This window comes from Hylobates moloch, unplaced genomic scaffold (genome assembly GCF_009828535.3).
Source record: "Hylobates moloch isolate HMO894 unplaced genomic scaffold, HMol_V3 SCAFFOLD_7, whole genome shotgun sequence".
Lineage (NCBI taxonomy): Eukaryota > Metazoa > Chordata > Mammalia > Primates > Hylobatidae > Hylobates > Hylobates moloch.
The window spans coordinates 29,272,692-29,296,452 of record NW_026652282.1 but is presented as its reverse complement, the minus strand read 5'-3'; the positions used below and the strand labels follow the sequence as shown (position 1 = coordinate 29,296,452).

General features: G+C 36.0%; 1 protein-coding gene across 1 annotated transcript in view; it reads left to right on the top strand.

Annotated features, from left to right (window-relative positions):
* Positions 1-23,761, top strand: part of DMD (dystrophin) — a 2,251,240-nt gene that overhangs the window by 721,869 nt on the left and 1,505,610 nt on the right. Inside the window, exon 13 of the mRNA XM_032756167.2 lies at positions 16,988-17,107. Within this exon, the coding sequence (XP_032612058.2) occupies positions 16,988-17,107 (120 nt within the window). The remainder of the gene's footprint in view (positions 1-16,987; positions 17,108-23,761) is intronic.

Genomic DNA, 23,761 nt, shown 5'->3' with positions numbered 1-23,761 from the left:
GACAAAATTCAACAACCCTTCATGCTAAAAACTCTCAATAAATTAGGTATTGATGAGGTTTTTTTTTTTTTTAATTTAATGAGCTTCAGTTTTCAATGACAAATGGAGCCAGCCCTTACTATTACTGACCCCCAGGAGTCCTCTAAGATCTAGCATTTAAGAAGAACTGTAACTATGGTAATCCCCATCTGCTATGCCCTCAGGAAAAATACATCAACTGTATTGTAATTGTGTAGAAATTGTAACTGTGATTACTTGTCACATAGATACTAATTGAACATCTGGTGAGGAAGTTAGGTACAGTGCTAGTTCTCTAACTGTACCACTTTTCCTATGTGGCACATTTGCTTCTCTGGTTGACACTATATCTGCCCTCTTTCCCTTGGCCTATACTGGAAGTTACATGCAGAAAGTGTCTATATAAACCAGGGGTGTCCAACCTATTGGCTTCCCTTGGCCACATTGGAAGAATTGTCTTGGGCCACACATAAAATATACTGACACTGATGATAGCTGTTGAACTAAAAGAAATAATTGCCAAAATATTTTAAGAAAGTTTACAAATTTGTGTTGGGTCACATTCAAAGCCATCCTGGGTCATGGATTGGACAAGGTTAATGTACAGCAATGGCTTCTCTCTACCTGGGGGTATTTCTGGTGCAGAAGCATTTTAGCCAGTTTGAAGGTGGACAGGAAGTGGAATTAGTGCCGCCAGAGCTGACCTTAGCCAATGAGGAGTAAATGTTGATAGAGAAATCACGTACAATCTTTGTCCCATAGTGGGATATTTCTAAGGTATGTTCTCCACAGTCTTTCAGAGATTCCCTAGGAAGACTGAGGTCTAGGTATCCACAAGGTAACTTCCTGAATGTTCCCATGCTCTCATAATGCCTTACGAGTTCACCCTCCAAATAAACCATTTGTTCCCAAATCTTTTGTTCAGGATGTGTTTTTGGAGGAATCTAACCCAAGACAAACTTCTCCCACTAGAAGCCAGAATTCAAGCTCCAGTTCTACCACTAACTATATTGTCATTTTCCAAAAATCACTTAATGTCCCAGTTTCTCTGTATCTTTACTTTGGAAATAAGTGTTGAGTGAGTTTGTTTCTAGTGTTCCTTCCAGTCATAGTTTTAATGTGTCCAATACTTTTGGAAGTTGACGTATTTTATAAAAGGCCAAGATTAGGCCAAGTAACACTGAACATCAGAAGGCAGGACACTGTTGCTGGTTGCCTGGAGTATAAAGAGAAATCCAGGAAGAAGAGCTCCAAGAGAGCAGTGGAAGGAGAATGTCAGCATAGCTGTCTAAGTACAGATAACCTAGGGCAGCTGTGAAGGAAGTTCTTAGCTTGGGATGTTGAACAGACTGTTCATTAAGGTGAGACAAGCTATCCAGGATCTTAATATTCTGCCGGGTACCTGAAATGTTTTGTACTTTTTTCTGAAAGATATAATGTGAATGAAGTGGAAAATGTTTGACAAATATTGTCATAAAGTTTAAGTAGATCATCCATTGCTTGAAAGTATGCCATTTCTAATGAGTATGAAATTGCCTTGAAGAAAAAATGTGAAACAAAAGAAGACAACAGGATTATATGCAAGTTGATTATATGTAACATTTTACCTCCAGGAATAATTTATTTATTTAAAGGGCATAAATAGGCCAGAAGGCATTGGTTTGCTGGCTCAGAGAGTAAAGGCCAACTCCTACTTTTAACTATTTGAGCACTCTTCAGGACAGATCTTTTTTTTATAAAATTAAGGGAAAGATTAATATTCAAGTCCTGAAAATTGATAATGCTCTTTTGTTACTTGGGAACAATTTTGGTGAGAAGAAGGTGACTTAACATCAAACAATTTAGCGAAGAGTTGAATTTATTTAAACATGAAACATGGACATTATATTGTCTTTTAAGACTAAAAGGAGCATACATACAGAATTAAAGGAACACTATTTTGTTAGTCTTGCCACACTTCATAAAACAAAAGAAAATAAATATTACTTATTTGGGTAACTGAGTTCAAACTAAAGCCTTAATTATATAGTCATTGAATCGCTTTGCAGCTTTTCTTCTCAAGAATTGTAAATCATTGAAAGTAAGGAAATTTCTCCTTCTGACAACAAAATACATCAGTAACCTTAGAGTACCCACAGAGGCAACTCCCATCTGCTGCATCACCAAACTTCTAACCTAATACAATATTTATTTTTAGCTTTGTGTAGATAGACATTAAATCCTTGTGCCATCACCGTTTTTTCTTAAAGATGATTGCAGATGACAACTTAAAGAAAAGATACGGATTTTATTGCTGTGAATTATTTAAATTCTGCTCCGATCAGAGGTCACCTGCTCTCTCTCTCAACTGGAGGGCAAGATTAAAATGTTTGCAAATCTTGCAAGTACACTGTGAATATTACAGATATGCTTCTGTATATTCTGTGACAGTATCCTTTGCTATCTTCATTTCAACAGCATTTTATTATGAGGCAGGCTAGAAATTCAGACACTGTGAAATGCCAGGAAGATAAGTCACTTTTACTGAACCTGACAATTAGGTAAGGTAAAACAATTGATCCTGTATGGTGGTTACTATTAAATCTAGCCAAACTGTTTACTCTGAGTAACCGAGAAAAGTTCAATTGGCTACAACATTTGGGAGAAACCACTCATTCTTCACAGACATTGCTTTGGGGAGATAATTTAGAGGTTTGCTTTAGCTTTGAGGCACCCAAGAGTGAGTCTCTCTGGGCAGTAATCAAATCGAACCTCTCATTCCCTTGTTAAAAAATATATCACGTATAATTCTAGCTGGTCTTTTTTATCTTAAGGGATAGAATTTATTAGTGATGTTGACAAAGAATGAAAGGATTTCCCTCGAAGGAGTGGCATGATGCTATTGAGGAGTAAAAGCCTTGAGCTTTCATTAATAGTAAAGAAGTTTGCCATTTTGGAAGGCATTTTTATCAAAAGGAAAATATTTAACAGTGAAATCTTTTGTCTCCTGGCACAGTCAGACTGGGATGAAGTTTAAAGCTGAGTTTACTAGCTAGGTTTTCCATTCTTTTGAGAGATTTAGACTTTCGTGCATAGATGCATTACCTTGGTGACAGTATCAACAAAGACTTTAGAAATTACTAGAATTTGCAGATGTAAATATATACTCTATATTCTGACTTCAGTGAAGGTTATATGTGAAATACTGATTAATACAAACTAGGTAGCCTCTTAGAAGCTCAGTCACCTATCCTTTTCTTGAAGGTTAGTTAAAGGCAGACATTTGTGTTGCCAAGATTGTGAAATATCCTCATCTGGTGACCTTTAAAATGATCTAGATGTTCATGTTACAGAGAAGGTTTAGGTATAATTCTGCCAAAGGATCTGACATTTCATTTCATTCCATTGCATTCTATTCCATATCACTGAACAAACACTCATTATAGCACATGGGTGCTGCGAAGAATGCAGAAACCAATTATTTATGCAATCTTGTACTATACTGAATGCTGGAGGATTTAAGCCTGATCATGGAGGGTGATCATGAGTCTTACATAAAAGACTCAGGCATTTGCAGTAGTTTTATGAGTAATAGGAAACCATTATTCATGAGAAATTAAACTAGAAATAACAATTTAGGAAAACTTGTCTTTTGAAGATAAGATATCTGCAAAAATATCCAAGAAGATATTTTTGAAAATAAATGAAAGAGCAGAGAAAGAGGAGGCCAGAAAACATGTTAAGAGGATATTGCAGAAAGTATATAGAGCCTGAATGAAAGCAATGACAATGAAAATTGTAAATAGGTATAAAGCATTCTGGAGATCAAAACCAATAGAACTAGATTCAGGAAATGAACAAAAAGCTCAAAATAATAGATTCTGAGACTGGGCAAGTTGGACCTGAGATTTGGAATTAAGAAAATAGGCAGTGAAAAAGAGAAATGTAATAGTTGGAAGAAGGATAAGTGATTCAGTTAAGTTTGACAATGCCATAGGATCAAGTAGTGCTTTTAGTGCTTAGCAAGCTCGCTTTCATATTTAGCAAGGTTAAAATTACATGTTGTTTGTTTCTGCTATGAAGTTTCATTTTATTTCTTGTCTTTTGCCCTCATAAGTGCTTAATGAAAGTTTAATGGTTATGATGGTAAGGGGGATAAACAATACAATCTGAAAATTACTGTATTATAACCAGAGAGCCAGAGTTCTTCTGTGTTTTCAGAGTACTTAGTCAATAATTGATGCTCAGTAAATGTTTTTAGAACAGATGTTCTGATAATATTGACTAGTTTTATTATCCAAACCATCTCCATCATGGCTAACTTTCTGACAAGGGCATGAAATTTTGATAATTTAAATTAAAACGTTGTGCATACAGCCAAAAAAATTAATAATGCTGTAGAAAAATATATCTATAAAGTGGCTTACCTGGTGATGTTCTCTCTGGTGTTTTCAATCTCTGACTTTTCTTTTTTCCTTCTATCTCTGTTGCATTCCCATATTCAAATATCTTAATAGTGGTAAAGCATTGACTATGAAATTGGTTTGAGTGGTAGTATTATTATTTTGACATAAATGATTGGAAGTTTATGTAAAAAAGAACATCACACTTATATAGTCTACATAGTAGTATGTGCGTGATATTCAGTTACAATTTTTAAAATCTAATTGAGAAGACATCTAATTTCCCATAAGCATTCTATTAACAAGCATCATATTCCAAGGATATATTTGCACAGTAATGCTATAGATTATTAGAATAATAATAATAATATAAAATCCATGCCCATATTCTGATTTTACAAATCAAGTGTTTCTAGCTATTAGATTATTACTTAGTTTACTAGAAATTACTGAGTATTGATTCAGTAACATTACTTAGAATGTCACAGCTTTGTTTTAAGGTATATCAGAATAGCTACGAAAATTACACCTGATCAAGACTCTCTCATCTTAGAGGCACTAACATTAGTTATTATATTTCATTGGTCTCGTAATACTTCCTCATGAGAAGACACTGACCTCTGCAGTGGGGTTTAAAGGAAAAAAATAAGGACACTATTTCTCATTTACTGAGTTAGTCTCATGTAAAATGTCTCTCTTTTTCTGAACCAGTACTGTAACAATCAATTTCAGTTCTTTCGTATAGGTAATACAAAATTAATAATGTAAATAAATAAATTATAAAAAAACATTTTAAAATGCATTTTAGGGAAACCTTACACGAAAGCTAAGACACATATGATAACATGAATTTTAAGGCAATAATTTTCCTCAGCAAATGTATGACTGTATCTTATGACAAAATGCATGTCTGTAAATCCAATCCTGTGTTAAAAAATAAGATTGAATATGATACTTTTTCTGAAGAATATGGAGTACTATCGTGTTTAATATTTCTGTTATAAACAGAATTTCTAGTAGATTTCTAATACGGGTAGATTTCTACTGGTACATCTGGTATTACTCTCTTATTCATTGGAAATAATGATACTGTATACTTTAACAATTAAAAATCTAAGTCATTTGTAGTAAGACTAAAAAAGCACTAAACTATTTTTACATAATGGTCTACAGTTTGGCACATTGAGGATATTTAATAATGAAAATGTTATGTGATTACCAAGTTATTAGAAATAAATACTGATGTGCAAAAGGGCTATTTCCTTGAATCTTAGTGTAAGAATGGAAGGATAATGTGAATGCGTCCGAAATGGAAGAAAATAAGCATTTCCTCACCACCTACCAAATCTAAGCACTGTACAAGCTGAATTTAATGTATTGTCTCATTTGACTCTCGTAATAAACATGTCTTAGAAGTTTTAAAGTAGATTGAGGGGGTACATGTGCAGGTTTGTTACATGGATATATCATGCAGTGGTGGAGTGTGGGATTTTAGTATATCCATAACCTGAATAGCGAACACTATACTCAATAGGTAATTTTTCACCCCTCACCCCCCTACCAGCCTTTAATCTTTTGTAGTTTCCAGTTTATATTATTCCACTCTAGATGTCCATGTGTACCCTTTGTTTAGTTTCTTCTTATAAGCGAGAACATGTTGCATTTAGGTTTCTGTTTCCAAGTTACTTCACTTAGGATAATGGCCTCTAGTTCCTATGCATGTAACTGCAAAAGACAGGATTGCATACTTTCTTATGACCATGTAGTATTCTGTGGTGTGTGTGTATATATGTGTGTGTATATGTATATATGTATGTGTGTATATATATATGCATATATACACACATATATACATGTGCATATCACATTTTCTTTATCCAGTCATTTACTGATGGACGCTTAGGTTGATTCTTTGCTATTGTAAATTGTGGTATGATAAACATACAGCTGCAGGTATCTTTTTCATGTAACACTTTTTGCTGTTTTTGTTGAGTATATACCCAGTACTAGGATTGCAGGATCGAATAGTTGTGTTTTAAGTTCTTTGAGAATTCTCCATACTGTTTTACGTAATGTTTGTATTAACTTACATTCCCACCAAGAGTGAATAAACATTTTCTTTTCTCCACATCCTTGCCAACACCTGTTGTTTTTTGACTTTTTTAATGGTAGCTGTCCTTTTAAAAAGAATGATACTGTAATTTGCAACAATGTGGATGGAACTAGAGATCATTATGTTAAGTGAAATAAGCCAGGCACAGAAAGACAAACATCTCATATGTTCTGACTTATTTGTGGGATCTAAAAATTAAAACAATTGAAGTAATGGAAATAGAGAGTAGAAGGATGGTTATCAGAGACTGGGAAGGGTGGTGGAAGAGAGGTGGGGATGGTTATTGGGTAGAAAAATTACAGTTAGAAAGAATGAAAAGACACACTATTTGATCATATCATAGAATAACTATGGTCAATAATAACTTGTACATTTTAAAATAACTGAAAGCATATAACTGGATTGCTTGTAAGACAAAGGACAAATGCTTGAGGTGATAGATACTACATTCTCCATGATGTGATTATTTCACATTGCATGACTGTATCAAAACATCTCGTGTACCCCACAAATCACCTACTCTGTATTCACAAATTTTTTAAATGACATTGAAAAAAACAAATAATAGCCATACTGAGTAGTGTGAGATGATATCTCCTTGTGGTTTTAATTTGCATTTCTCCGATGATTAGTGATGTGGAGCATTTTTTTCATATGTTTGTTGGCCACTTGTATATCTTGTTTTAAAATGTCTGCTAATGTCCTTTGCCTCCTTTTTAATGGGGTTATCTATTTTTCATCATGTTGAGTTATTTTTAGATTCTAGATATTAGTTTTATGTTAGATGTATAGTTCGGAATTGTTTTCCATTCTATAAGTTGTCTGTTCATTCTGTTGATAGTTTTTTTGGTTTGTTTGTTTTGTTTTTGTTTTTGCTGTTCAGAAGATTTTAAAATTAAGTTCCATTTGTCTACTTTTGTTTTTGAGTACTTAGTCATAAATTCTTTGCCCAGGCCAGTGTCGAGAAGAGTTTTTCCTAGGTTTTCTTTCAGGATTTTTGTATTTTCAGGTCTTATATTTAAGTCTTTAATCCATTTTGAGTTAATTTTTGTATATGGTGATATATGACCCAGTTTCATTCTTCTGCTTATGACTATCCAATATTTACAGCACAATTTACTGAATAGGATGTCCTTTACCCAGTGTATATATACATTTTTTTACTTTGTTAAAGATGTGTTGGTCATAGATATGTGGTTTTATATCTGGGTTCTTAATTTTGTTAAATCAATCTGTATGTATCTGTTTTTATACCAGTACCATGCTGTTTTGGTTACTGTAGCCTTGTAGTATAATTTGAAGTCAGGTAATGTGATGCCTTCAACATTATTCTTGCTTAGCGTTGCTTTGACTTTTTGGGCTCTTTTTCTGATTCTCTACGTATTTTAGTATCTTTTTCTAGTTCTGTAAAAAATGATGTTGGTAATTTATAAGGACTGTGTTCAATCTGTAGATTGCTTTGGGCAGTGTGGTTATTTTAACAGTATTGATTCTCCCAATCCATGAGCAGGGAAAGTTTTTCCATTTGTTTGTGTCATCTATGATTTATTTCACTGGTGTTTTGTAGTTCTCCTTTTAGACACCTTTCACTTTTTTGCTTAAAGGCATTCCTTGGTATTTTTTTTGTAGTTGTTGTAAATGAGATTGAGTTCTTGATTTGGTTCTCAGCTTGATCATTATTGGTGTATAGAAATGCTACTGATTTTATACATTGATTTCATATCCTGAAACTTTACTGAAGTCATTTATCAAATATAGGGGCCTTTTAGAGGAGTCTTTAGGGTTTTCTAGATGTAAAATCCTATCATCAGTGAAGAGAAATCGTTTGACTTTCTTTTTCCCAATTTGGATGCCTTTTATTTCTCTCTTTTGCCTGATTGCTCTAGCTAGGACTTCCAGTACTATGTTGAATTGGAGCAGTGAAAATGGGTATCCTTGTCTTGTTGTAGTTCTTGGGTGAGTGGGGTGCTCTCAACATGTTCCTATTTAGTATGATGTTGGCTCTTGGTTTGTCATATATCACTTGTTATTCTGAGATATGTTCTTTCAATGCCTAGTTGTTGAGGGTCTTTATCATAGGGAGAGGCTGGATTTTATCAAATGCCTTTTCTGCATCTATTGAGATGATCCTATGGTTTTTGTTTTTAATTCTGTTTATGTGGTGAATCACATATATTGCTCTGCATATATTGCACCATCCCTACGTACCTGGAATAAAGCTCACGTTATTGTCACATATTATCTTTTTGATGTGCTTTTGGGTTTGGTTTGCTAGTATTCTGTTGAGGATTTTTGCATCTACATTCATCAGGGATATTGGCCTGTGGTTTCCTTTTTATTGTGTCCTTACCTGCCTTTGGTATGATGGTGATACTGGCTTCGTAGAATGAATTAGGGAGAATTTCCTCCTGTTTGATATTTTGCTATCGTTACAATCGGATTGGTACAAGTTCTTTGCATGTCTGGTAGAATTCAGCTGTGAATATGTTTGGTCCTGAGCTTTAGTTTTTTGGGAGATATTTTATTACTGATTCAGTTTCACTATTTGTTACTGGTCTGTCCAACATTTTTGCTTCTTGTTGTTCAATTTTGGGAGTTGATATGTATCCAGGAATTTATTGATTTCCTCCAGATTTTCTAATTTGTGTTTCTGGAGATGCCCATAGTAGTCTGATAATCTTTCGTATTTCTATGGTATCATTTGTAATGTCACATTTATCATCTCTGGCTTTGCTTATTTGATTCCTCTCTTTTTTTTCTTGGTTAATCTAGCTAGTGGCCTATTAATTTTGTTTATCTTTTCAAGGAAAACTCTAACGTTTTTAACTTTTTGTCTTGTATTATCTCAGTTTCATTTAGTTCTGCTCTGATCTTTGTTATTTCTTCTGCTAGCTTTGGTTTTGGTTTGTTCTTGTTTTTCTAGTTCATTGAAGTACAATATTATTTTGCTTATTTTAGATCTTTCTATCTTTTTGGTGTAGGCAGTTAATGCTATAAATTTCCATCTTAGGACTGCCTTTGCTGTATCCCAGAGGTTGAGGTATGTTGTATGTCTCTTTTCATTTGTTTCAAAAAGTTTTAATTTCTTCCTTGATTTCATTGTCCAAAGATCATTCAGGAGCAGGTTGTTTATTTTCCATGTATTTGTATAGATTTAAGGAGACTTCTTGGTACTCATTTCTAGTTTTATTCCACCGTGGTGCAAGAAGATGCTTGATATGATTTTGATTTTTTACAGATTTGTTAAGAACTGCCTTGTGGCCTAGCACATTTTCAATTTTTGATAATGATCCATGTGCAGATGAGAATAATGTACATTCTGTGGTTATAGAATAGAATGTTCTATAAATGTCTGGCCTGGAAGGATATTAATACTTGATTTTACAGACAAATAGATGTGTTCAAAGAGCTGAAGGAGTTGTTCAAGGTAACTTCAGTATTAATTGGTAGATTCTGATTTTAACTTTGACCTGTCTGCCTTTGACACCATTTCTCTCCATTTTGAGATTCCAGTGAAGCTTGACTCCACCTGAGATCCTAGAGGCTAGAGTAGATGCAGAGAAGTGGCAAAGAGATTTGAAGATGTTGTGGCACTTGGTTTCCCAGGATTGGGAATGTCTGGATAGAAGGTACAGAGACTGAGTGCATATGAGTCTTCAAACAGAGTAAGCAGTAGTGGTAGCTACACATTAAATACTCAGAATCAACATGCTTAATGAAATAATTCATCACCGTTACTCCTGTAGTTCTTTAAAATAGAGGGAAAAGGGACTATAAGGGAAACAGGAAAATAGGCTTATGTTAAGAATGGCAATACTGTCTGAGCAGGAGGGTAATCATTGGAACTGAATTTCACAACTATATTCTGTTAGCAGCACAATGCATATCATTTCCTCTGTGCTCTGCCTGTAACTTTCCACCCAAACACTCTCCCAATAATCTTGTTCTTTTCTCTTTCAGTAAGTATTTTCAGTAAAGGTATTTTATAATTATTTATTCAATGTTATTGGTTTTTAATCTGATTTTAATTCTGTAACTATATGCAGAATGTATAGGTGGCTGCATGCATGGATTGTAGAAAGAGTAAGAAAGGCAAGAGAATTGAGGGCTACCATTTAGTCAGCAGGGACTGTCCTCACTCCATGACATATGTCTGCCCATGCAAATTTTTCTATGATACCATCAGATCAGTTAGTTTGAGCCTACTTTTATTAATGTAGTATAAATAAATTGGCAGTTCAGGTATTATTTAAGGATTTAACACTTACTGTGTATTTCTCCAGACCTTAAAACTTTGCTGTAACTTCACTTCTTTTCATGACTTTTTAAAAATCACCTTCTCTTCCTGTACTTATGATGTCTATTAGAAAGGATGATAGTCAGAATGTATTAGATGAGGGTAAAATAGATTAGTATTAGGTTATTGCAGTTTAGTTTCAAATCTTTGATATAAATATAGCTAAATATGAATTCTTTAAACTAATTAGATGCAAATATTTTTGGAATTTATACTGCTTTCCAGGCAAAATGCAAAACAATTTTACCTTATTCAATCTTTTTAACCACATAAAGAAATAGGTAGTTTTATTATCTCAGTTTTACAAATTAGGAAGCTGAGGCTTGGTGTGGTTGATGACTTTCTCAAAGTCACGTGGTTGGTTATTGATGCTTCCAGGAATTACACATTGAAAATCTGATTTCAGATGCTACACTTTTGACTACAGTTTTACTGTCTCTTCATAGTCATGCACAAGTTTTGGTCAATCTGTTTCATCCTATGTCCTTTTCCATATGTAGGAGTACATTAATTGTCTACTTTATTTTTAAAACAGTTTCTTTTCATATTTATTGAGTCCCCTTCAGGCTATTGAGAAGCATTTAGTGTGCTTTTATAGCCTTTCAAATCTCCATTGAAACGGTCTTTCCGAACCCCCATTTGGTAGCTTAGGAGTTGGCAGAAACATAAACATTCATTTTTAACAAAAAGATAAAATCAGTGTGTTCTGATATAAGGACTAACAAAGATCTTCAATCACCTTTAAGTAAGTGAATATCAAAAGCTTTTCTAGGGGAGCCTGTTGGGGAAGATTATTTAAAATATTCAGTAAATTTATAACAAAGTTACATACCATAAATAACTCTTCATGGAAAGCTAGAGAATACTGTGACCAGCCAGGCTTAGCAAAGTGAATATTTCACTGCAAATAAAATTGAAAGTCCTTTACAGATCATTTCATTCAGGCCAGCAAGGAATATAGAGCCTAGCCCAGTGTAGAGGTGGTAGAAAGAATGGGGCGTAGAGGAAAAGAGAGTGAAAAAAATAAATTACCTACCACCCCATCATTTCCTAAAATATCCTAACACTTTGTGATCTGTACTTGAAGTTTTTATTTGAAAAAAAAGTCAATTCCTGTCCAGATGTCTTGAATTATCATGATCATTAGTTTCTAGGGATTTTTTTGTTCATCAGACAGCTTTTTTAAGATACTACTTTCCTAGATGTTAGACTCAACTGTATTCCTAGAACATTCTGAATTCTTAATGTCCTTTGGAAATTTTATGTTTGGTACAATTTTTTTTTCGTTAGTCTTTCCTTATGTGTGCATTTATTTAGATGAACTACAAACTACTTAATATTTGTAATTAAACATCTAAATATATTAATTTTAAAGTCATTTTTGGAGACAATAGATTGCCTTCCAATTCATGATGAACAGTGGTCTGTGTTGTTTCTAGGGGTGTGGCGTGTGTGTGTGTGTGTGTGACCTGCAAGTACTGGCAATTTGCTGTTGGGCATTCAATGAAGTAGGAGGAGTAGTTTAAAAAAAAAAGCAAACTTTACATATAGGTAACAGCTGTTCTTTCCTGTTTCTGGTAGCTGAGTCTATGCTCTGGCCAAAAGAAATAGACAAGTAAAACAAAAGCTTCTCCCATCGAATTTACAGGATACCCCAACCTTGTTTTTGTTTTCTATTATACTACCTTTCTATGAATTATTGCTCTTCACCTTTAAACATCAAATCAAAAATTTCCCTAGCCTTACATAATTCCATGTCTTTATTTCCTAAGTATTATTTTACATGTGTGCTAAGAAAGGGTAAAATAGCATAGGTCTAGAAGAAACACTGAAGTGGCTCTCCAGTGGTTATTCTAAGCCACTTTTGAAAACTAACTTGACATGGACAAGAGCCAGAAGAATTCAGTATCACTGATGGCATTTAAAAGAAGTACAAGAAAAGTCATGTTTAAATAATAAAATCGGGAACATGTACTAAGGGAGTAACAAATTTCGTTAAGCCCTTTAACTAGAGACTTATTTACAAGAAATACAATTATTCATAGAGGTATAACAAAAACTGTTTGTCAAATCTAGGCATTCTTAATGTGAAATCTCACTGTTGCCCTTTTCTCTTGTCATAAAGAAAAAAAATACAGTATTTGACATTCGAGAACAAACATTGGTAACATTTGTATCTATCTAATAATGGTAATGAAATTTAATTAGGAACATGATAGATTGTTGAAATCTGGTAAGTGTTACAAAAGCATTCCTTTAATAAAATAATGAAAATAAATGCATAATAAAATACCTAGTATGTGTGTATATATGTGTATGTGTATGTACAATCTGGAAGCTTTTAATAAAGGAAAACGTTTTAACAATATTATATCACATTATTTTAATTTGAAGGTATTATTTTCTGACAAACATTTTTGTGTACTTCTCTAGGGATACATCTATATTTGGAAATAATTTGGCTCATATTTCAAGCTTCATTAGCAAATCAAATATAAATCTCCATTGTATAACTTCATCTATGAAAAATTCAAATCCATAAGAAGTCAGTATTTAAAATTTTAATTAAATATAGCCTTACAACACTTCAGCGTATTATTTTTTTAAAATACTCTTGAGAATCCATTTCTTTCCAACTAGAGAAGTAGGCAGGCATTCATTACCCCAGTGATCAAGGCCTTTATTCATGGATTCCTAGGCTGGCAGAACAATTGAACTTTTTAACTCCAGCTTTTTATCTGTGGCATTTCTGCTACTTGTAAGAATCATTGTAAAAAAAATAATAAAATTAACCCTGGACGTTGGATAGTTTATAATCTGTATTTTGTTAATATTAAGGAGATTAGCTAATACTGTGATATTCACTAGTATTTATTTCGCATTTGAAGTCTGAGAAAATAGGAGATATGCTTACAGTTTTGCCATAGCTTTTGTCTTATAGCTATTTAGTGTGCTCAAAAAAGTCACTTTAACCTTTTTTAGTTTAATTCCTAATTAGCTGAGAAAGAAGAAATACGATTTAAAAAGTCATAGAGGATAAGAGATACTGGAAATAACATTAAATCACATGTACCTTATGCAAGTCTAGTCCAGTACTCTGGACTCTTCAACCTTCTTAGTCAGTGTAGAGAGGCTTTCCCCGCTCCTTTATTTCCTTCTACTCACCGTAAGTCCAGAGGGTTCTTGTGTTTGATTTTAATGCTACCATCTCAGAACTCGCTTTAGTGGTACTTTATGTTAGCACTTCTGCCAAGCATAAAATATAAACCCTTGATCAATACGGTAAGAATGCCATTTCCGATTATAAAACAAATAGATAAGCGAAACAAAATCAGAACAACTAAGTAATGGAGAAAATAGTACGTTTGATCACATAGCCTTTAAAAGACTCAATATCAGTTGGGTTCATTTCATGGATCAAAGAATGTTTTTCTTACATTTCTTAACTGAAATATATTAAAATTGTCAAAAAGCAATTTACATGTAAAAATGAACACTATGGCATTATTTACTTGTAATTTTGTAATATATGTAATTATATATACTCATTGAAGGACAGAAAAGAATTGGCTAAATTCAGAAAACCAACTTATCATACGTTGGCCACGAAATTATCATTTCAATTATTATTTGAAACATTCCTGGCTGACACATTCAAAATGTTCCCAGTCCTTTCTTATATAACTCAGAAAACACAGACTCAACATGATTGTCAAGGACAACTCTGAATTTTAATGTTTCCATTTTTGGCCTCATGACAGAAAGTGTTTTATTAACCATTATAAGCTCTGGAATGTCAAAGGCGTGATAGGCAGTATAGATTCCACACAACACACAAAATAGATGCATAGTCATTTTATTCTAAATTGCTTCACTTGAAAATGTAGCATGAAAATCTAGAGAGACGAAATAAAAAGAAGTGATTTTACAGTGTTATAAAATGTTGAGGCTTGGAAAATAAGCCCGGGATAAAAATGCTCATGCATTTGAGATTGTGATTCAGCCATCCTAATGAGTTCCCTTCCACCTGCCATAGCGTTTGAATCCCTAAGAGCTAGGCTGATAGGTGCTAAGCACTGTTGTTTTGCAAGTAGGCACAGCATGTTTGCCAGAAAGTAACGGGAGATGTCCTAAGCTGGTTTCTCCACTCTTGTGTTATGTAACAAAATGTTCTAAGAAGCAAACTAGTTGGCTAGAAGTCTCAAATAGCTATTCAGAGAAATCCCAATAATAAATAGTGTAACAGGGTAAGGTCTTAAGGGATCTGGGGCACCCAGGTAAGACACCTTGGTTCTAGAGCAGCCTCCTTTGTTTACCCCTAATTTATTCCTGTGTTTACCCCTGTTCATCATTAGAAAATAATTGTACGTCATGTTTTTAAAAAAGATTGGAAATACTACTTTGTGACAGCCTCACTTAAAAGGGGGAAATGATTTTTTCAGAGCCACATTTGTAAGTTAGAAAGGCAAGATTTGAATTATTCTGGTTTTATCCCAGGGTTCAGTTGAGACCAAGTGGTTATTTTCTGTTTAGGTTAGTGTAATTGTGATTACACTAAAAATCACTGATTCTTCCTACTATATTGTAATCTTTGTGAAATCAGGAAGGAACAAACTCATCTGTGCATATTTTCCCCAAACTTCCACATGGCACCATTTATCTGAGAAACGTTTATTGATCTTTATTTGCTTATAATACATAGTGAGAAGGATAGAGAGCATCTCTGTTCTAGTGGATTGCATATTATAGTAAGTAGAGACAAAAGAACTAAACTGATATATAAGAAATTATTGAGTAGTGGCAATGCTATAATTAAAAAAATGACAGAAGTAGCGAATTACTTGGGAGTAACATTGGATAGTTTGCTCATGAAAAGCTGCTCTGGGTAGGTGACACTTATATTGAGTCCTGAATGATAAAGAGATGATTTAAACATCTGGAAGAAAAGCAATCCCAGTAGAGGGAACAGCTTGACACATTTTTGGAAGAGAGACAAAGGAAGTCGTTCTGAAACACTGTGAGGGCGAGAATGGTATACAGTTAGACTGGTGAGGTAGGCAGGTGCTAGATCATATAAGAATTTCAGGTAAAGAAGTTAAATTTTCTTTCTTAGTATGATAGGAATCTATTGGTTTTTATAAATCGGACTGACATCTATCTGATTTGTAGTTTGATCGGAAGAGAAAAAACCAGTAAAGGAGCTAAAAAGTAGCGCATAGGCCAGGCACGGTGGCTCACGTCTGTAATCTCAGCACTTTGGGAGGATGAGGTGGGTAGATTACCTGAGGTCAGGAGTTTGAGAGCAGCCTGGCCAACGTGGTGAAATCCCATCTGTACTGAAAATACAAAAAGTTAGCTGGGCGTGGTGGTGTGCACCTGTAATCTCAGCTACTCTGGAGGCTGAGGCAGGAGAATCCCTTGAACCTGGTAGATGGAGGTGGCAGTGAGCCGAGATCATGCCATTGGCATTCCACCTTCGGTGACAGAGTGAGACTCCATCTCCAAAATAGAAAAAAAAAAAAGTAGCACATATGTAGGCCAGTAATCAAGAGAGGGTGTCAAGAATGAGGGAGTGGCCAATTAGGTTAGTAATCAACATGTCAAGTAAGATGCTATAACGAATGGTTATTGATTTAGGAACATGAAAGTTGATGGTGTCCTTTACAAAAGGTATTTCAATGGGATAGTGGGCAAAGTGAATAGTAGGATAAATATGTAGACACAGTAACTATAGGATACATTTTTTTTTTTTCAGTGAAGAGGAACACATAATAGGACAGTAGCAGGACCAGTTTGTTGAATCAAGAGTTCGTTTTATTTTTATGGTAATGGAGAACTTCAGTAGAGAAAGAAGAGCCTGAAAATACCAGAAGTGCTGATAGTTGTAGGAGAAAAGTCCTTGAAAGGGAGAAAGGGGGTGGGACGAGAAGGAGAACATCCTACAGTACCTTTCTTAACATTTGTCTTCTCTATATATTTTCCAGTTAAATTAACAATAAAACATATAAATTTTACTGAGCATCATAGCAGAAAATTGGCTTGGAATGGTTCTAGTTTAATGAAAAATAGGACTACCTGAGATATAGCAGAAATAAATTTCACCATTTGAGAGCAAATGATTTCAACATACATGTAAGAATATTATTTTAATTTCCTTTAATACATTTTATCTTTCAGGTGCTTCAAGAAGATCTAGAACAAGAACAAGTCAGGGTCAATTCTCTCACTCACATGGTGGTGGTAGTTGATGAATCTAGTGGAGATCACGCAACTGCTGCTTTGGAAGAACAACTTAAGGTCAGATTATTTTGCTTAGTAAACTAAATATGTTCTTTAAAAGAACTATAACTTGAAAAGTGTTTTAAAAATTTGGAATGCAATTTATATATTAAAATACTTAGAATACAATATGTTTACAATATATACATACACTCATAATCAGCTAAAGTGCTGTGCTTTAAAGAATTGCATACATACCATTCTGATACAATAGTAACTAATTACAGATGGGTAAAAATCTAATACTTTACCAGAAAATTTCAATTAATATTACATAAGGCTGGGAAGCAGGGGTTGAAGGGAGGTTACTGGTTAAACAAAATTTAAATGCAGACGTTTTTCTAAGGCATAGAGTATTTCCATTTAAAATAACAATTCAAAGCACCCATTTCATCATTATCTGACCCAGCTCGGATAGCTTTTCAATATGATTCATCCAAGGTGATGCTTGTGTGGTTAAGGCATCTTGAAGAACAGTCCATAGAAGTCACAGATGGTTGTATGGTGGGCCTAAACTCTTCTGTATTCGTTTTCCTGCTTGCTTTTATTTTACCTTATTTTCTGCCTTTATTTCTTTGGCCCAAAGATATCTACTAAATATCGGTAAATGTATTGATTATCCCTAATTTGCTTAAACTCTATCTGCATTTGTCCATGATTACATACCCCTTTAATGGCTACTGCCTTCCAGCCTCCTCTTTCCTCTTCAATCTCCTTTCCTCTTTTGATGTTCTCATTTTGCCTCTGTAAACCTCTGTAGTGTCATGTGACTTTGGGATAATCTAGACTAGTGTCTAAAAGGGCAGCATTAAAAGGAATCAAGTGGAGAGAAAGCCCTTTCTATAACTTTTCTTTCATTTCGTCCCATCAGTTCCCTCAGTCCCAAAAGAATCCATGCTTGAGTCCTATACTTTATTTAACTATTGGCTGGGATTGTCCTGGAACGCTCTGCTTTCGTTTGACTTTGAAACAGAGATGATTCTTTCTTAGGTTCTTTGCAAGTGATATAATCTTGTCTTACCTAGTTTAATTTTTTAAAGCAAGAAGAAGAGGAAGAGAAGATGATAGAGAAGGAGGAGTAAGGAGAAATCATAAAGTATTAAAAGATAGATAAAGTATAAAACATAAACATAAATTTAACACAAATACTCTGGGTATGTGATAATTCTAGGGTAGCTTCAGAGACTATGGACTGTAATATGTTTCATACTGGACTGAGAGGTATTCTAGTAGAAGTAATTAGAAGAATTACAGGAAAGCGAAACAGGTATTTGGATCCCCTAAGAGAAAAACAATCATCAGGAATCAGAGACGGATCTTAGCAGGCTTTTTACTAGAGCAGAGTCTGGCTATCCATAACTTATTCCTCAAAACCTATTAACGTTGAGTGCCCATCCCACGCCTTCTCTTCCTTCTCCCTGGCATCCCACATCACCACAATGCCTTCATCCATTGCACTAAAGTTCTGTTGAAATGCCATCCAGAGGCTCAAAAAGGATAGCCAGTTGTCTTTGGTAAAGAGGTACAGATAGGGGAAACTAGGAAGGGAAGTCCCCATTTAGTCCAATAAGGAAGAGAGATGCATACTTAACACCCTGAGTTAGAACTCTAAAAATACATCCAATAGAATATATCTGCATGTATTGATTTATTCTGTAAATTCTGTTATGATGATATGTTAAGATTTCTCTAACTTTAAAATACTTTTAGAGTCTCCTTTGGAAAAGGTTTGAAGAAAACCAAAGATAGGTCAGAATATATGCTTAGAGATTCTGAAAGATGACATAGCTTATGACGTGTAATATCCTGTAACGTGTTCTCTGTGATAATTAGATTCTCTCTCTCAAAGGTTCACCTTGTACCTCAGCAATGTTACCATAGATTAGAGTCTTGTCCTTTACTTTAGAGTCTTCCAGGATGTCAGTGCCTAGAGAGTCTGTTTTGTAGGCAGTGATGCCAGTTAACTAATTTGATTGAGAAATATTTTTATAAACTAAATTTTATAACTAAAATTGGTCATTTATATATTTTTCAGTCTTAGAGGTCATTACCACATCTCTTTCTAAGTATTCCACATCCCATTTTTATTTTTTTCAACAAGTACTTGTTATGTTCTTACTATGTCCCAGGGATTGTGTTGGGTAACCAGGTAAGACAGTGAAAAAAAGGGAATTTGTCACTATCTACCCTGGTTGGGATGGGTAATTTGAGAACCTACTGCCTTCCTTGGAACCCTGGAACAATGGTGACCATATCTCAGGCTCCCTCTTTGCAATAGAATGCTAATTCTTTGTCATCCATCGTCACTATGATAGGCAGGTAGGCATGGGAACTGCTTTCTTGGTACACGCAATCCAGTATAGAAAATAGACGTTAATAAAGTATTTTTAAAAATGAGCAAATGTTAAAGAATGGATGCACCTTATTTATAAAGCCAAAAAGTAAGCTTTTGTGACAGGAAATTATTCTGACTTAAACTGAACTTTGAAGGAAATAGATGATTCCTTAGGAAAGTTTTGTTTAAGCTAAGATCTAAATAATAGATTGGAGGAAAATGGATAAAGTGTGCATGTAAGTATCATGGGATCCTTGGGTGTCACTTTGCCAGCCAGAAACCTCTGTGGCAGGCAGCACCTCTGCCTGGGTTTTGCTTGTGCCCACTGGGCTCCTTCCACCCACTCAGCCTGGCAGGCTGTGCTTGGCTTGCACTACCGGCCCGGATCCCATGCCTGCCAAGGGGAAGCCAGGCACGGAGCAGCAAGAGGTATGTGAGCAAGTAAGCATGAGGCCTGGCCACTGTGCACAGCCAGGCATGCCAGCTGCATCGGAAGGCAGCTCCAGGTGCTAGTACAGGTGGCAGCTCCATGTGAGCCTGTGGCTGGATCAGATGTACCACAAATAGCTTCTGCTGCAGGCACCAATGTCTGGATAGGGGAATGCGGTGGCACCTGAAATCTCAGAGATACCAGGAACCGCAGAGCCCCAAAGAGGGTGTTACAGCATGTCACAGCCCTGGCTGGAGGAGCCCCAAGGTCTGGGCTCTGCAAAAGGCCACAGCTCTTCTCTCTTTCTCATTGCCCACAACATGGTGAGCGGGGGGCATGTTTCAGCCCTGTTTGTGTTACAGCTCTTTTTTTCCTGCCATTCAGCAAGTCCTGAGTTCTTGTCCCATGTCCAGGAAGAATGAGGTACATGGACAACTGGAGGGTGAGCAAGGTGGAGAGGAGCTTCATTGAGCGAGAGAACAGCTCTCAGGAGACCCATGGTGGTTAGCTCCTTTCCACGGGCAGGTCGTCCCAGGGAGTGTCCAGCTCTCAGTAGAGAGAAGACCCGTGGTGGGTGCCTCCTTTATGAAGGCAGGTCATCCTGAAGAGTCAACAGACACAAAGTAGGTAGTTCCTTCCTGCAGCTAGTATTCCCATTTTCTAAGTTTGTCTGAGTCTTGGGTTTTTATGGGCTCAGAAGGGAGGAGGTACATGCTAATTGGTCCGTGGACATCCATGGATAGGCCCGGAAAAAGCACCACAATTTGTCACTCTGGGCCACAAACTCCACCCGGAACTGGCAGCCAAGCCCCCAGCCTTCAGGCCATTACTGGCTTGAAGGAGGCATTTCTCTGCGGATCTGCCCCTTTCTGCCCAGGAGCCAGTCAGCCTCCTGCCACCATCAACATGCCATCCATGGAGCCTAGGCATTTTATGCCAAGGAGTACCTGCAGGCCCACACCGAGCCACCCTCAGTCCCCACTCAACCTCTCTCCCATGCTCATCAGTGCCCAAAGTCCAGAGTGGCCCAAGGCAGCAGGGGTCTGGTATGCCAGCACTGTCGCAAGCATAAACATAATCAGTCAGGTTGTGACAGCACCCGGGTTCGGCTGCAACTTTGCTTCTCCTAGGAGCCAGTTCTGGGAGCAAGGAGATGCCAGGGAGTGGGAGCAGGCACTTCTGAGCATGTGGAGGCAGGGGGGCTTCCCAGGCCCCCAAGAGTGCAAGAAGGCCCAGGTCCGTACCTGTGGTTGGGTGGCTGCAGCTGCACCTAGAAGCGTGGGGCTCCCACCCTGTCAACTCAGTAGGGAGCAGGGCTCCTGCTTATTCCTGGCCCTTTGTGGATCCACAAAGTGCACAGCCCTGGCCACGCCTCACTTGCTGCAGCTGTCCTCTTTGCAGTGGCCGCTCCAGACAGGCTGCTGCTGCCATCATAAGGGAGATTGGTGGTGGTGGGTAGAGTTTCTAGGATGGATAAATGGTAAATCAAGAGAGCATGGTTTAAAAAAACCTGCATGAAAAAAGACTATAAAAAGACCATAAAGAAAGCCTTTTGTTCTACAGAGATAACTGTTTCTAATAAAGAAAGAACCAGAAACATGGTTAAGCCCATAGCTTATAGAAGATGCTCTAATGAAAATATCTTCCAGAGAAAAAGCAAAGCCATTAAATCCCTATTTTTAGATATGTTATTCTGTACAAGTTAAAAGTTGAGAGCCAACTATAGATGTATTGAAGGTCTGTATGGTCATAGAACCAGGAGAATTTCTGGCATATAAAAGACATTTGAATTATTTTGTTAAAAGACTTTAATATTGAAGTCACTGCCTAATATTTTGCAGAATTAAAAGTACATGAAAAGAACGAGGCCAGGTGCGGTGGCTCACACCTGTAATCCCAGCACTTTGGGAGGCTGGGGAGGGAAGATTGCTTGAGCCCAGAAGTTCAAAGACTAGCCTGGGCAACATAGCAAGACTATCGTATCTTATTTTGATTTTCCTAATAAAAATAATTATAAAGAATGGATAAAGACAGAGAGTATTAGCGTTCTCCAGAGGGACAGAAACAACTGGATGGATGGATGGATAGATAGATGTATGTATGTATGTATATGTAAAATATACATTTAGGAGTTTATCATGGAGAATTGGCTCACATGATTACAAGGTGAAGTGCCATAATACGCCATCTGCAAGCTGGGAGAAGAGAGAACCTAGTAGCCTGGTGCAGTCCAAGTCCAAAAGCCTCAAAACCAGAGAAGTTGACAGTGCAGCTCTCAGTTTGAGGCCAAAGGTCTGAGAGCCCCTGGGAGGTCACTAGTGTAAGTCCCCCAGTCCGAAGACTGAAGAACCTAGAGTCTGATGTCCAAGGGCTGGAGGAGAGGAAGCCAACTGCCCTGCAGGGCACAGGAAGAAAGTGAGTAAACTTACCAAGCAAACTACTTTATCCCTCTTCTCCTGGCTTTGTTCTAGTCTAACTGGCAGCTGATTGGGTGGTGCCCACCCACTTTGAGGGTGAGTCTTCCTCTCCCAGTCCACTGGTCCACATGTCAGCCTTCTTTGGCTACACCCTCACAGACACACCCAGAAGAAACAATACTTCGTCAGCGATCTAGGCATACCTCAATTCCGTGAAGTTGACACATAATATTAACCGTCACAACAAGGATTCTATATTCAAGAAGGAAAACCTGGAAAACATAATTTGGGATCAGATTATTAAACATAAAGCCATGCACTCTGGCATGGTTTCTCACTTATCTCATGTAGTTAATAAACATATTTATTGCCTGAAGGAATAATTTTTGCAGATGAGATCGTTTTCTAAGAACTAAGCTACATTCGCTAAAATTGAGTCATGAAAACCAACTTTATATCAGATGACATTAAACGGTTTGTAGAAATACTTTGTGGTATTATTAAGACAAATTGTTAGACTTATTAAATTGGCTGATCCAATGGAATGGAATGAATATGAGGTATTTTGATTTTCCTAAAGGTTTTAGCATAGTCTCCCCATGATACTGTTTATTGGTAAGGTGAGTCTGTCTTTCTCTATGAGGGTTGGTGGATGAGTCTGTGTTTCAATATATTCCTTTCTAGTATCTGACTTACATGCTATAGCATTGGACTGAAAATGATTATACACCTTTATTCAACCTGCAGTGTTGGAAAATTCTGGGGAAGGAAGCTATTTTAGGATTTAGCTAAGGCTCTGTGTGATATATGCCCCTGTAGGAGTGGTTAATGGAATATTTCTGCTCCCATATTAACTTAGAAGGTTTTTAGCTATGTGCTGAAGAGTTACAATATCATATACAAATGTTACATCCTATTCTTTTAAGTCAGAAAACTCATGTTTATAGTTTGAAATGTTGCTGCTTTTTAAAAACGCAAGTAGTATAAATCAATTGAATTAGTTTGAGATAAAAAGGGTCTGACTTCCCATCTATAGATACAAATGTTAATATATATAAATGTAAGTGTATAAAAATACATGTAATTGTATCTATATAAAAATATATGTATAAATGTATATATAGTTTATATACATCTCTTTACATTTGCATATATATACCTACGTATATCTTTGTACGTGTGTATTTATATGTATATACATACATATACATAAACATAAGCACATATGAGAAAGTGCACATGCTTACTTTGAAACAAGTTTGATATTAAGAAGGATTTTACAGACTCTTAGTTAATGCAATCATAGACTGTGATATAGTGTCTAGATTACAAGAACTAATAATTATATTCTATGCTGGTTTGAATACACTATATTTTAGGTCCACGGTTGTTACTCTATCTTAGCGGGATTTTCTCAGATGTCGGCACCCTGTGAAGAATATTTGTAGAACGGGTGATTATTTAATTAAAAAATAACTAATCATAGGAAA